Consider the following 15,165-nt stretch of genomic DNA (forward strand, 5'->3'; position numbering starts at 1 on the left):
CATACATACATACATACATACATACATACATACATACATACATACATACATACATACATACATACATACATACATACATACATACATACATACATACATACATACATACATACATACATACATACATACATACATACATACATACATACATACATACATACATACATACATACATACATACATACATGTTGATTTTTTATTAAACATGAAAGTTTGTTTGTAAATAGCTTGGTTTACATATTTAAGGATATTTTTATTTATAAAAGGTTTTTAGTCCTCATCCAAATTCCTGCCAGTCACGCTGTGATAAACCTGCGTTTATACTTTATATATTTATTGATTACATTTTGTTAATAGAAAACACTACTGCAGACATTAACGAACGTTTTTAAAGCAAATAATTGAATAAATGAATAGAACGATAGCAGCTCATGAGTGTTTTTAAGCGAAGGTTACAGTAGAAATTCTAACATTGAAACAACCTCAAAACAACTAGTCGTATGTTTCATGCACACGGGAAATTGTAATTTCTATTTTTAATTTCAAATTCTTAAAATGATATTCGTTTTGTTTTTCTTAATTTTATTCTAACTTTACGTAATTATAAAATTTATAGCCCTGTGTCGGCTGGGAAAAACTTATCGTCCTGTGTTTACTGGCTAAACCTTGAGAAACAAGCCTCAATATGTCTAAGGTCGTTCGAGAATACACCCAGATATCTTACCACAGTTAGTTAAGGTGTGGCGAGAGTTTCATGCGTTTGCGTTTTGTAATTCAGAATACTTAACATAATATTCTTAAAACAGGAAAAACTACTTTCACAAATTCAAAGATTATAGAAATCGTAAATTTTGTAATTAATAGTTATGCTCAAAAACATAATTGATTGTGGTGCAATCTTTTAAATAATTTTTTTTTTTAATAAATATTTTTGAAACATGGAGGTGATAGATTAATGCGCGAATATTAAAGCCTAGTGGAAGTATTTCCCACTCAGTTAACAACTCAACAAACCACCTAAGTTGCATCACGCATGCGTGACGTTTTTGATGGTCAGAATTTTTGAATAGGAAGTTAAGTAAGGCTGAGGTGTTTAGAAGGTGTGTCCATTGAACAGATTTTTGTTCAAAATTTTTTCTAATTAAAAACAGCTATTTCTCGGTTGTTATTAATAATCATTTGTTTATCAAATCTTTTTAAAAAATCAGAATATTTCCTAAAAAAATGCATCAGAGCGTTTAAAACAACCTCTGTATACATTCGCGTGAAGAGATGATAATTTCACTATAAAAATAGCTTTTACTTTTTTAAAAAAAACTTATTTTGGAATGCAGTTTTTCCAAAAAATATTTTCTGTTAAGAGAGAAGTTTTTGAAAAGCTAATAAACTTTAACAAAATCAACATGCAAAATTTGATTCGGAAGCCAAACGATAACATTCTTTTAAACTTTACGTACGTTCCAAGTAATGACTGAAATAGGATTAATGAAAATCTTAAGTCCAGATAATACAGATTAAAATTATTATGCTAGATGTTTTTACGTCACTGGCAGATTCAAATCACGTTTCCCAACGAATGTAACTTTTTTTAACTCGTTGAAGACCGCATTGCCAAATCGTATTTTCTCACATATGGACCGGCATTTTTTTTTATTGTTTATTACGTATATTATCTGTGCCCACCTGCGAGCACGTAGAAAGTTAATGTTGTTGCGGAGTGACTCGCCGGTGGGCATGCGGTCTTATACAGGTAATGAGTAATTTATGTCTTTAATGCTATAATAAGGTTTGCAAGCATGTGGTTAAATTGTGACAAGTTTGTGACGAAACTGAAATTGTCAGCAGTAATATGCTTTATAATGAGTTTTCAAACTTAAAACTCAATTTATTACGTCATTTAAAACACTTTACAATGCTAATTGTTGATCATTTCTTGTTTTTATTACCACTTGTTCAGTTTATTTATGAGATGATGACGTTTCAAGGTGTTCTAAATAAATTCCCTTCGGTAATTGATTATGCAAAGTGTATTTGATCTCACCGTATGGCAAACATAAAAACATTATCACAGAAGGTTAACGTCTGAGGGTATTTTACTATAAAAAGGTGAGCTAATACTTTTTTTATTATTATTATTCAACATGTTTTGTCTTATTAGATACTAAAAAAATGATTTTTGTTGAATAATGTAAGATGTTTTATTTAAATATCTATTACATGGATATCACTTGTTTTTGTATTATTTTAATTTGCGTTTATGCTGCTTATAAATGTATTTATGTATTTCTGCATGCTATAATTACTTTCTAAGGATAAATCGAGAGAATGTCTATAAGTTTTTATTGATTTTTTTATTTTAAGAGTTGAGATTTTTTCTTTTTTAAGTTGAAAAAAAAGTTAAAAATATGGTTTCAAAGCAATTGTGCAAGGCTATCAAGACCAGTCTTAAAATGAAAAAAAGCGCCAGATTGTATGGCTCGTATTCGGCAAAAACAATTGCAGTTTTTGAACGTGAAGATAATTTTGGGGCGCACCATTTTGCTCCGCTCCCAGTGGCTTTGTGTCAGGGGAAAGGAGTCTATGTATGGGATGTTGATGGTCGTCGATATTACGATTTTCTCAGTGGATACTCGGTTTTAAACCAAGGTCATTGCCACCCTAAAATAATAGATGCGTTAAAAAAACAAGCAGACAAACTAACTTTGACGTCCAGGGCGTTTTACAGTGAGGCTTTGGGAGAGTTTCAGGAATACGCAACTAAACTGTTTGGGTATGATCGCATTTTGCCAATGAATAGCGGTGTAGAAGGAGGAGAAACTGCATGCAAACTTGCACGAAAGTGGGGTTATAGAAAGAAGGGCATTCCAGAGAACCAAGCGAGAATAGTTTTTGCTGAAAAAAACTTTTGGGGCCGAACTCTGTCAGCATGTTCAATCTCCTCAGAACCAGATACCAGAAACGATTACGGTCCATATATGCCAGGATTTGACATGGTTCCTTTCAACGATATAAAAGCTCTCGAGGTAAAACTTTATATGTATTTTTAGAATTCCGGTTCTAAGGTCTAAAGAAAATTGGAAGATAATCAACTTTTTATTCTATAGGAAAAGCTAAAAAATCCGTACACTTGCGCATATATGGTTGAACCTATTCAAGGAGAAGCTGGAGTAATTATTCCTGATGATGGTTACTTGACTAAAGTTCGTGAGCTTTGTACCAAGTACAATGTAAGATTCGTTAAGGTTTTGACTTTCTTTCGTAGAGTTGAGTAACATCCCAACGTCTATAGATGTAATAAAAAACTTTTAAAACATGATTTTTTTTTTTAGGTTTTGTGGATAGTAGATGAAGTCCAAACGGGGTTGGGAAGAACAGGAAAGTAAGATGCTAAAGTTAACCCTTAACCTACAGACATACATATATATACATGCGCACATTTTTAAAATATCTTTTTTAGTTTCTCACAATACCACTATCTTAGTGCCGTTAATACACCCAGTGTTTTTTATTTTGTGAAAAAAAAAAATCTTTTTTTAGGTTACTTTGTGTTCATTATGAAAATGTTCGTCCCGATATGGTTGTTTTGGGAAAGGCGCTTTCTGGAGGGGTCATGCCGGTCAGTTAATTATCAACGAATCTCAAATAAAAAAACTTATTCTTATCTCAAAATATGCATTTAATGTTAAACGAACTTTCACGGTTTATTCGTTTCTAGATATCTGCTGTGTTGGCTGATGACGAGATCATGTTAACTATTCGCCCGGGACAGGTATAGATATATTACTATAAAACTGAACTATCATTCGTTATTTTGGAATATTTTACATTTACTCTGTTTATGTTACAGCATGGGTCGACCTTTGGTGGAAGCGCACTTGCTTCTAAGATAGCAATTGCATCTCTTGAAGTAAGGGTTCAGTTTTATTTTGATTTTGTTGTTGATCTCTTTTTTTCTCTCGCATTAATACTTTTAATACATTTCTTTTATAACCATATTTGAGAGTAAATTTCAAATACTTTCACCGTTAGGTTTTGATGGAAGAGGGGCTTGCTGAAAATTCAATGAAAATGGGAAATTTATTCAGAAAGGAGTTGTCGGCCAGACTTAATCCAAACATAGCCACTGTGGTTAGAGGAAAAGGGTTGTTAAATGCCGTGGTTATTCCTAAAACTGAAGGTTATATTTTTACTCTCGGGCATTGTTCTATTATCTGCAATATCTTGTTTTAAAAATGATAGCTTTAATATTTTTCCGAAGTGAATTGTGTCGGTTTATTACTTCGTCTAAAAAGCTGACAAAAACTGTTGTCTAATATTTCAAGTGTTTTAATTTAGATTATGATGCTTATTTCGCATGTTTACGGTTAAGAGACAACGGGCTTCTCACGAAGCATACTCGGGGAGATATTATTCGTTTCTCACCTCCATTAATCATTGATGAGGTCCAAATGCTAGAAGGAGTAGATATTATTGTGAAGACTATTAATTCATTGGCGTAAATTTTTTTAGTCAACAGTGTTTTTAGATAATTTTCTTTTTTAAATAATTTAATAATATTTTCAACAATTTTTATATAAACACTTGCAAGTTAAATTGAGAATACTAATCTAAGTTGCCATTTCGCATCGGATGCCGTGTATATTGCGCATTGTATTTATTTTATTGTATATATTTGTATGATCATTTATTATGATGCTGTAGAAATGTAATTTTACTACTCGTAGAAAAATAATTATTATACATTATATATATATATATGTTTATATATATTATACATTTTTTGTTCATGCCAAGGTGTTTCTTTGTAAATGTTGACAAGTTTAAACCTATATGCAAACCCTCACTTGAACTTATGCATAAGTCAAGTATGCAAACATACTATGTACAAACCACTGTTTCTATATGATATGTCAATATTTGTTTCTTTTTTTTGGTTTTATTTTTGTATGTTGATTTAAAAAGATGAAATCTGGAGAAAAAAAAAGTTTGTTTTTTATAAAACTGTTTTTAGAACTTGTAATTTAATCAAGTCATTTGTTAAAGATGCGGTAATTTTTTAATGAAAATATTTGTTGGAAGTAGAACTGTGGCAGAGCAAATTATTTAAAATGAACAAATAGATCGGACTCAAATCCTCAAAAAGGCTGCCTTGATGCACATTTTTGGAATTATTCCTCGTTCGAAAAAATGTACCAAAAACCCCTACCTCCTTATTTACCAATCCACCAATCCAAAAAAAAATAAATAAATAAACGATCAGTTTATAAAATTAAAGATAGATTTAACTAAAACAAAAACGCATCAAAATCAACAAGTATTTCCTCACATCTCATAAAAACCTATTACAACAACATACCTATTAAACATACAATTTTCTTGAAACACTGATCAGTTCTTTTATAAATGAAATCACTATGAAAAAAAAATGAAAAAATTCCAAACTCAAGTTTAAATTTTTTTGATGTCAGTCTCAAGATGCATGCATGCATGCATGTATGTATGTATGTATGTATGTATGTATGTATGTATGTATGTATGTATGTATGTATGTATGTATGTATGTATGTATGTATGTATGTATGTATGTATGTATGTATGTATGTATGTATGTATGTATGTATACATATATGTATGCATATATGTATGCATGTATGCATGTATGTATGTATGTAGAAATGGTGCTTCAAACGATCGTTTCGATTTTAGACAATGTAATGTTTGAAAAGTAAATGAATTGACAGTAGACAGAAGTTTCCTCTCTTCTCATAACAACTTTTTAATTTTTTGATGTCAGACTCAGACAGTTGTTCTTTAGGTTGAAAAGTTGGTCTTTTTAAACTTTTTTCCATTTAGATTCTAGAAAAATAAAAAGCGTTAGAAAGAAACTCAGAATGACTTTTTTTAGTGGAACATCTGATCGATTTTGTGAGGTTTCTAGCGATAACGACGTGTTGCATGGGGAAAAAACTTTTCTTCTCTCTAGTTCAATATCATCACAAGTTTTAGAGCCATCATTTACTTGAAGTTTAGAATAAACGTAGTCCGTGAAAATGATGATTTGCAATCTCGCTATTGTGAAGAGAACTCCATTAGTTTTTTAAAAGCTCTGCATAACTCTCCTTGACTACTAATGTTCTCTATGATCTTGGTTCTATGGTCTAAGATAGCCCATTAGAACATTTTCATTTCAGTGGAAAAAATGCCATAAGAACGCTGTATTAGCAACGAAGTAGTCTTACTTGATGCATTAATTTATTCTCATCCATTTCATTATACACTTGAATATGTAAAAAATCAATCCTGGCTCTCTGCGCCTTGCAATGCTGAGGTTTAAGTTGGAGCTTTCATTTAAGGTATTAAAAGACCAAAGTTGCAGAGATCAATTTCCCAGATAGCTTGGTACTTCTTGATCTGCATGCAACCCAATGGCAAACGCCGAAAAATTGGTGCTGCACCAATCTTAAAACTATGATAACTTCAGAATACGAGCAAGATTTACAGACAAGATTCTTTAGAATTAAATGGCATGATCTTTGAAGAACTAACAAAATTTTATGTTATAGTTTTTTGGCCTTCTGAAGTTAACCAAAGTAATTAGTTTTATCCTGCTATTTTTAAGGCATATTCATTACTGAAAATTTTATTGATGTACTATTAATTTTGATTTAAAATGCTATTTAGTATGATAGTTACTAGTTAATATTTAATGATAAATATTTTAATATCTCTTACATATTAAAATAATTGATAAATTCATGAAACTTTTAGGTAACAAAAAAAAATTTCCGTTTTTTTTTAATTTAAACATTTAAGGATTTTATTTAAAAACTTTTGAACAAAAATAAAAATAAATTTTGTCAAAAAGTAGGAAAAACAGATTTTGGCATTTCAGCAAACCTTTCATGTTAAACATTTATCAGTCTCGATAATCCCTGATAAACGGCGGTTTTTCACGATTTTTTTTTTTTTGGATTATTTACTAATCAATTTGTCAGTAGAAGAAACAGGTAAGCAACAGAGCACGATGAAATGGACGCAAATTGTAAGGTATATCTGGTTAGTGCTTTACATACTCATGCTTTTACAAAAGATCTTCAGGTTGTCGCAAGAGTATCACAAAATGGCTGTTAAGTCATCATCTGTATCCTAAATAATCCTTTTTATATTGACATAATTTAATAATTATCTTTTCATATTGACATACTTTAATAATTATCTTTTATGCTTCAACTCTTGTAAAATAATCAAGAACTTAAAAGTAAAAATTTTTCTCCAATTCAAGAACAGCCTTATGTGATAGGTAAGCAGGATGGCATTTCAATATCATCAATCTGTTGTTCTTATTTGTTATTCTTCTGTAACTATATTAGTTTTACACCTTGTTAATAATAATAATAATAATAATAATAATAATAATAATAATAATAATAATAATAATAATAATAATAATAATAATAATAATAATAGTAATAATAATAATAATAGTAATAATAATAATAATAATAATAATAATAATAATAATAATAATAATAATAATAATAATAATAATAATAATAATAATAATAGTAATAATAATAATAATAGTAATAATAATAATAATAATAATAGTAATAATAATAATAGTAATAATAATAATAATAATAATAATAATAATAATAATAATAATAATAATAATAATAATAATAATAATAATAATAATAATAATAGTAATAATAATAATAATAATACTTAGTCCTGCGGAATAAAACGTTAAAGAAAGTTTTAATAGAACTGCTTTACAATTTCTGCTTCGAAAAATTTATTATGTGACTTGAAATCGTTGTTACCTTAAATCCATTTGGAAGCATGCTTGCTTCCTTTACAAGTTGTTTATTGCTGTGAGATTTATATAGAAAAAAAAAGAAATGAAGGCAATTGTTATGATTTTATCTCAATTCAGCCTCTAGTGGATCTTCTGATTCTTGTGGAACTCATAAGTTTAGGAGGTATAAACAAGTTATTAAACATTCCGTGACCTTTCCATTCTCATGTCGTTTAATGATGCTCCGTCTGAAATCGGGGCACCGGTTCGCCAGTGGACTGCTTTTTTTCGTGCCAGTTTAATAGGTATTCGACGTCCTTCGCGGAAAGAATGATCAAGTATACCTTTTTTGGTGTAACTGAAATTCCCATTGTTTTCATCTGCTTCGTTTACGTTTGGTACAACTTGTAAGTCATCATTTGTAATTTGCAAGCAATACCTAAAACGTATTTTCCAGTTATAAATTAAAGGACTGTTTATTTCAGCAAATTTTAAAACAACCAAGTTATTACATACCAATTGTTATAGGTGGATCTAATTTGCTGAACAAGTTGAGGCATATTGACTCGCTTCATAGGATCCAAAGTGAAAATACTGTGAATTATAAGCGCAGTTTCGTCAGCAACACGATCATCACTAGAACCAACGTTCAAACTAACTTACTAACTGTGATAAATCATGTAAAACTCATAATTTACACTAAAAATTACAAGTGCACATAAAGTATAAAATACATGTGATAAATTGAAATAAAATGAATACGAAGTAAGAATCCATACACTGGAACAACATAATCACCGATTTTGATTTTTCGAAATAATAACTGAGGATCAGCATCGAAGAATGGGAATCGACCATATAACATTGTGAAAAAAATTACACCTAAAGCCCACACATCGGCAGCTTTTCCGGAATACGGTTGGCCTGAAATATTAGTTATTTAAGTTAAAAAAAAACGTGCAGCGATGTTAGTTACTAAAACAGTTTACATTTAAACAGGGTTTCATATGACTTCGACGAAACGGTAAACTAAACCATTCATGGAAGCAGATCGCAGGAAAAAAAATTAAAAGAAAAAAAGGAAAGGCGAAAATGAATACCTTTCAAAATTTCAGGACTCACAAAAGCAGGGCTGCCACTTTTATCTGTTATCAGTTCATGCTCGTCATTGAGAATTTTGCCTGACCCAAAGTTCGTAATGGTTACCCTACGAGTACTAAACAAGAAAGTCATCGTTGTTATTGTTTAAAAAAAGGAAACTTTCAAACCTTCTTAATTATAATTATCAGCTGATTACAATTATTTAAAGATTTCAAGGTCTATTTCACAAATACTATTGATTCATCACTGAATGCTTGTTTAGATGATGCACAAATGACAAAAAAAAGAAAAAAAAAAAGGAGAGAGACCTGGAATTTCACCCGGCGTTAAACACGATGGTGAAATTCCAGCCAAGAAGCAACGTGCAATAGCTTATTTGGTATGCGTTGCTTGTATTTCAATAGTTTTTTCTAAAAAAACATTGTAACTGGGTGAATTCAAATTATCTAAAATCTTACGATTTTTTTTTAATGAACAAAAACGAATAAAAAAACAAATTAAAAACGTGAAATTGAAAAACTCTGCATAAATCATTTCTACATAAAAAAAATTACAACGTAAAGCATTGGAAGGAGAAAATCTATTGGAGCAACGGTATAAAAAGTAACCTTCTATTCAACACAATATTAGATAGCTTCAAATCTCTATGGACGATATTTTTCTGAAAGAAATAGAATAATTAATATATTGTTAACAAAAAATATTTATTAAAATAATATTAACGTATATAATTAAATACAATTTAAAATTCATGTTTTAATTAGTTTCTATCTGTTGCCGTAGCGTTTTTATTTATTCAGGAATAACAGAGTCAACCTAATTGTTTTCTTAAGTAAAAGCGTTGTGAAGTATAAAATTCTTATTAGGAAAATGTCGTTCTTTATATGGAACACGATTTTCTGATCCTTTTTTTTCTGAATACTTTCCCCCGTTTTATATGCAACGCGTTACGTCATTTCTTGCACTACTTTCAATGTCCAAAATGAGCAGGTTCGTCCAAATCCTTTGAAAAGGATAAAATTTTTTGCAGAACAGCGAATGAAGAGATTCGGTTAGTCCCCTACCATAAAAGTTACTTTTAATGCATTTGGTAATTGAAAGTTATTAAAAGCTATAAATTTGCGCGCATGGACATTAATTGAGATCTTAAGAGTGTATAAGTAGCGTAGTGCGCTGCAGCATTCTGCAGCATCGAAACCTAAAACTGAGTTTTTGTGCACGCATTGAAACCCGTGTTTTGAATAATTTGGCGTTGCATTACCAACCAAGCGCTAAAACAACTTATTTACAAATAATTTTTCAGACATCATATCAGTTTATTTGAAGATATAATCACAGCACAATTTAAAATTCCTTTAGCTTTGCGTTTTTTATTTTTAGCTCGATCGTCAAGAACCTCGAAGAGTCCAAAAATTGTATTCGTTTTCTTTGGTATTCAAACATTAGTCTACAAACTTGGGGAATCACAGAGCAATTTCGCCAACTTTGAGTTTAGAATTCATTTTTTCAAGTAATTGTTGTAAAAGTTTGGACAAGAATAAATATAGCAACTGTCAGCTGATAAATAATATTTATGAAAAATAGTATTATAAATCTTTGAATATAAATTTATAGATTTTGTTAAAAGACTTTAAAAACTTTATAAGTGTTTTAGGATCTAAACTTAGTTTAGGCTGTAAATTTTATTCGACCATAATTTGGGTTATAGTAGAATTTGAAGTTAAAAAATTATTGCAAATGCAAATATAATTTTATGCTGATGGTAAGCCACTTTGAGGAAGCCGCATTAATAGAAACACTTGCATAACATTTTCTCATGTTATTAGTCATTTGAACTTGCAAAGGTTTGAAAAAAAATAAAATAAACAAGCAAGGGCGTTTGGTTTTTTTTTTTTAAATTAACTTTTTCTAAATGTGATATTTTTTATCTTTTGATAAGCAGAAAAGTCTATTTGAGAGTTGAAAAAAAGTTGAAACTACTTTAAAATAAAAATACATAAAATATAGTTTGGACGAATATCTGAGCATTTTTTAAAGAACTTAAAAAAAAAAAAATCGATATTTTGAATTTTAGGAAAAAGTCGAACTTCTTTAGACTTTCAAAATGTTTAGACTTTCAAAAAGTCCAATTTTTAAAAGCCTCAATATCGCTTTTAAAAAGTTTTCTTTTTAAAGCTTCGTTTTTTTAAAAAAAAGTCCAATTTGTTATTTTTAGAAAAACTTTCACTTTTTATATCAAAAACTTTCATTTATGAAAATAATTTTGAAGAACCAAAAAACTACATTTTTATAGAATTTAAATAATAAATTGAAAAATTATTCTTGAAAAACAAAAGTTCAAAAGACGAAGCTTTCTTCAGAAAATGATAAGATCGGAACTTGTAAAGACTCAAACTTTTTCAAACGCATTACTTTTTAAAAATATATTGGTATTGGTACTTCTCCAACTCTGACCATTTTTTTTGTAGCTTTAAAGTGGCTTTGATGTTTATTAATTCATTTTCTTTTTTCTTTTTTTTTTTAATAAAAGAGGCTTACGGAGACAAAACGTATTTCGTTCAAGTTTAAGTAAAATGAGTTTTTAGTAATAAAAGCAAGTTCTAGGTAATTAAAGCAAGATTTCTGTAAATACATTTAAATCTGAAAAGTGAAGTTCAGTCCTACGTGCAGTATGGCTGTCGCTACACTGTTATTTAATGGCTGCTTTAATTTTAATCAAAAGAGTTTGTGCAACAAGTATACAGGATGAATCCAACAACACTGTAATATAGAAATACTCGAGAACTGATTGACTAGTGACTCTCTAAGGTCAGTATGTAGTTGTTTTTGTTGAGCTTAACGTTTTATTTTACAGTTTGTTTAAACTGAAATCTAAAAAACTGATTTAAAAAACGAACGTTTTTAACTTTTTTTTTTTTTTAAAAAAAAAAACTAAAGCACCGTGGTGTGACCTAACAAAGTCCTATGCTTTAAGAAAGTCCTAATTTAAAAAATGACAAATTTCGTATAAATAAAACAAACATTTAGAGAAAAAATTTAGTTATTTTATCTAACTAGATATCTAGTTAAAACAAAGTTATTTTCCGCAAACGTTTTTTTTATTTATACGAAATTTGTCATTTCTTAAATTATAACTTTCTTAAAGCATAGGACTTTGTTAGGTCACACCACGACACTTCAAAAAAAAAAAAGAGTGAATACCACAAGCTTTGCGCGTTTCGAGGTAATACATTTTTAAAATAACTCTAATTTAAAGAAAATGAAGTTTAATGAAATAAGCGGATTTGTTAAGTTTCTGTAAATATATTTAACAAAAAAAATATTGCCGAATGACAAAACTTAACGTTAGTAGTTAAACAAGCGCAACTTCTAACGAATGGTCTAAATGACCTTTTTAAAGTGAGCTTGTTGCGTTTTACTCGCCAATAAATGCTATGCAACTGTTGCAGCTGTTTCAGAATAAACTTTTTCTTTTCCGTTATGAATTTGTTTTCCACCAAAACGCTACTTAATTTGAAGGAACTTCCTAAGTTTCATGGCTTAGGGAATTTTCATTTCTTTATTAGTTTTAGATTAATGTTGGAAAGAGAATAAAAATATCTTTAGTAATTTTAAATGGTTATATTAATTATTATAAAATAAAACTTAAAAACAATATACACATAAATACAAATTTACTTTTAATTAAAAAAGAAAAGGTATAAAAAGTTGTTTTATTGCAAGAAAATTTTTCGGTGAAAGTTTTTTACCTTTGAAAGGAATATTTTATTTATTTTTATTTTTTAGCGTTGTTTTCTACCGCATTCAAAGCGCGTCTACTAAAGTTCTTTTCGCATCAGCCAGTCCATTAGAGTTTTTTTTCGCCTCACTCATTAAAATTACGTAAAAATCGAGTTTAGGTGGAATGTCTGCAGAAAGTGTCTGATAAAATGTCTGCGAGAGTAAATTTCGTGCAAGATTTCGGCAGGTGGTATTCGCTCTTTACTAATTTAGGCGCCAGCAATTATGTTAAATTAAGTGCCGGCAAATTATGCGTAACTGCCGTTTATGTGTAATTATGCCCGCTATCAGTTTTCTAACTATTTTGTCAGAGGTATCAGTCAAACTATAATTTTAAAAATATAATAACGGTCCTCTGAAGAAAAAAAAAAAACAAAAAAACAAATGCTGCTTTGTGTTGACATTTTTGTGTTGACTTTTTTGCATTCTTTTTAATAGTCACAGCTGCTAACTTTTATTATGCTGCATATTTTAATTTTATTCGAACAACGCTGTCGTTAAGAAAAAGAGCGGTGAATGAACAAAAATAACATTATCAGTAAAAACTAATTTCTATAAATGTACTTATCTACTTAGATGATGTTACTCTTTCCATTTTACAGTATTAACTATAATAATTATAATAATTTATACTGAAAATTGAAAAGGTTACAAACTTATCTTCACTTGGAGACTAGACAACATTTTTTAAAAATAATGTCATTATTTCTTCATTCACTCTTCTTTCTTAGCAGAACTAAGTTATTATGCAAAGTCTTTAAATCTTAAATTTTTAATATTTATGAGAAAGTGAAAAGTTTTTAAAGTTTTAAATTTTTAAAATTTCGAAATTTCGATAAATACGATATACTCGATAAAGCAGCGCTTCAGGTGGTTTTAAGGTGAAAATTAAACTGATCGGGTAAAATTCCGTAAATTTCCAATAAAGCTTTTATACCGATCGTGAGTTGGTTTTAACGAATCAGTGCAATGATGGCGTAATACGTCACGCACAGTAATTCTTGTTTTACAAAATCGGAACTATACTTAAAGAGCGCGTTGATGCAATGCTGTAAGCATGACGACAAAATGCGCGCAGGTTACAAACTATTACTTACAGAATGAAAACTTTGCACGATTTGAGCAATATCCATAAATATTATCAGGGCTTCTTTCTCCGATAACCGGTTACATTTTATAACGTAGTTTTGCAAATTAATATAATCATCTCTATCAGAATAAATGTGCGACACAAAGCAATTTAACACCAAACACACTCTTCTAATAGGCTGCGTTTGAAACGTTACATCTCCGACTAATTTATCGAGTTTGAAATTTTGCGATTCTTTTGAAGGCATGTCTCCCTTTACTAGTTCTTCAAAAAAACCGTGAACACGAGGTATACCTTTTTCGTCCCGAAGCATTGTAAGTATAGTGAATTCCGTAAGAATCAATATTTTCCCTTGATTTGTATCTTCTTTGTGTCGATTGTTTAAAAGATTTAATAGTTTCAGAAGGTAAAATTCGCTGGTTCCCATTTTTCTACCGAGACAATTCGTTATACATTTTGGAGTCTGCATTTCTATAACAGGCCCTAAAACATAAGGGCCGGCGCACTTCAAAGAACGACGATTTTTGATACATTTTTGACATACCTTTTTAAGGGAATCAATTTCTTTCGGTTGCGTACTGGTCTCTATTTTGAATCTGATTTTCTCCATTTTCTTTACACTTTACTCCAGTTACAAGTTAGAAAAACAGAGCATGCTGGCGTAAAAGCTTATTTGTTTGTGGTCTATTGTGGTGTGTAACCTCAATGAAAATATGTCGCGTTATCTTGTAAAATAATGCCACCTGTGCGTTTCATACTTTTGAGCTTTTTGAACTTCACCACTCAATCGTTTTTTGTTGAGGTTAAAGGCCATTATCACCGCGGTGTTTTTTTTTTTAAATAAAATATTTAATTTGAACTTAGAAACTTAGTTGCGCTCATTGCCATCAGTAAAAAAAAAAAAAATGTCATAACAGCTCGAAACAAATGTAAATAAAAGTATTTAAAAAGAAGATAAACTTTACTGAAAGTAAACTATTTTGTGTTTAATCTTAAAAATTACTTTCATATTTTAACAAACTCAACCACGCTGGTTTTCTATTTGAATAACCCGCCATTTTTATTTTCCGAACCGTTCGTAAACGTACTAAAAGTAATTTGGTCTAACGAATTTTGAGTATTTTTTTGCATTCATAAAAAACACGAAACTTCAGTTTATTTCTAAAATTCAAATTTTTGACGGTGGACCGAAGAAATTTCAATAATCAAAATAGTTTTTTTAATGATACGGCGATTCTAAAAACCCCGCCAAAAATTCTAAAAAAAAAAAAAAACCCTCCACTATTCTGATGAAGTTTCCTTTTCTTAAGTACACATCTAAGTAAAAAAAAACAACGTATTTTGCATATTTTCTTAAAAAAATAACTGTAGTTTTACACGAATATAAACGCGG

General features: G+C 29.6%; 2 protein-coding genes across 2 annotated transcripts; one reads left to right on the forward strand and one right to left on the reverse strand.

Annotated features, from left to right (window-relative positions):
- Positions 1–1,938: 1,938 nt before the first annotated feature.
- Positions 1,939–4,979, forward strand: LOC149890728 (ornithine aminotransferase, mitochondrial-like). Its single transcript, XM_090081159.1, has 9 exons — positions 1,939–2,106; positions 2,386–3,023; positions 3,105–3,227; positions 3,330–3,379; positions 3,538–3,616; positions 3,716–3,769; positions 3,848–3,907; positions 4,030–4,177; positions 4,336–4,979. The coding sequence occupies exons 2-9, from the start codon at positions 2,406–2,408 to the stop codon at positions 4,497–4,499; spliced, it is 1,296 nt and encodes a 431-aa protein (XP_089937285.1). The 5' UTR covers positions 1,939–2,106; positions 2,386–2,405; the 3' UTR covers positions 4,500–4,979.
- Positions 4,980–7,781: 2,802 nt separating this feature from the next.
- Positions 7,782–15,147, reverse strand: LOC145200876 (serine/threonine-protein kinase 40-like). Its single transcript, XM_090081160.1, has 6 exons — positions 13,780–15,147; positions 9,511–9,563; positions 8,902–9,017; positions 8,581–8,725; positions 8,318–8,437; positions 7,782–8,240 (listed from the first exon to the last, which is right to left on the reverse strand). Exons 1-6 carry the CDS (start codon positions 14,380–14,382, stop codon positions 8,000–8,002), a joined length of 1,278 nt encoding a protein of 425 aa, XP_089937286.1. The 5' UTR covers positions 14,383–15,147; the 3' UTR covers positions 7,782–7,999.
- Between the last annotated feature and the right edge of the window lie 18 nt (positions 15,148–15,165).

Source organism: Hydra viridissima, unplaced genomic scaffold (assembly GCF_058129835.1).
Source record: "Hydra viridissima isolate aposymbiotic clone 2 unplaced genomic scaffold, HvirCarnegie_v1 scaffold_3, whole genome shotgun sequence".
NCBI classification, from domain to species: Eukaryota; Metazoa; Cnidaria; class Hydrozoa; order Anthoathecata; family Hydridae; genus Hydra; species Hydra viridissima.

Bases quoted from the DNA above. Each gene is read 5' to 3' on its own strand.
- LOC145200876 (XM_090081160.1), bottom strand. From the start codon at position 14,382: ATGGAGAAAATCAGATTCAAAATAGAGACCAGTACGCAACCGAAAGAA. The intron at 9,018-9,510 runs GTTACTTTTTAT...TTTCTTGTTTAG, and splicing joins AATATTGTGTTGAATAGAAG to TACTCGTAGGGTAACCATTA. The intron at 8,241-8,317 runs GTATGTAATAAC...AATACGTTTTAG, and splicing joins AGATCCACCTATAACAATTG to GTATTGCTTGCAAATTACAA.
- LOC149890728 (XM_090081159.1), top strand. From the start codon at position 2,406: ATGGTTTCAAAGCAATTGTGCAAGGCTATCAAGACCAGTCTTAAAATG. The intron at 3,228-3,329 runs GTAAGATTCGTT...TTTTTTTTTTAG, and splicing joins AGCTTTGTACCAAGTACAAT to GTTTTGTGGATAGTAGATGA. The intron at 3,617-3,715 runs GTCAGTTAATTA...ATTCGTTTCTAG, and splicing joins TTTCTGGAGGGGTCATGCCG to ATATCTGCTGTGTTGGCTGA.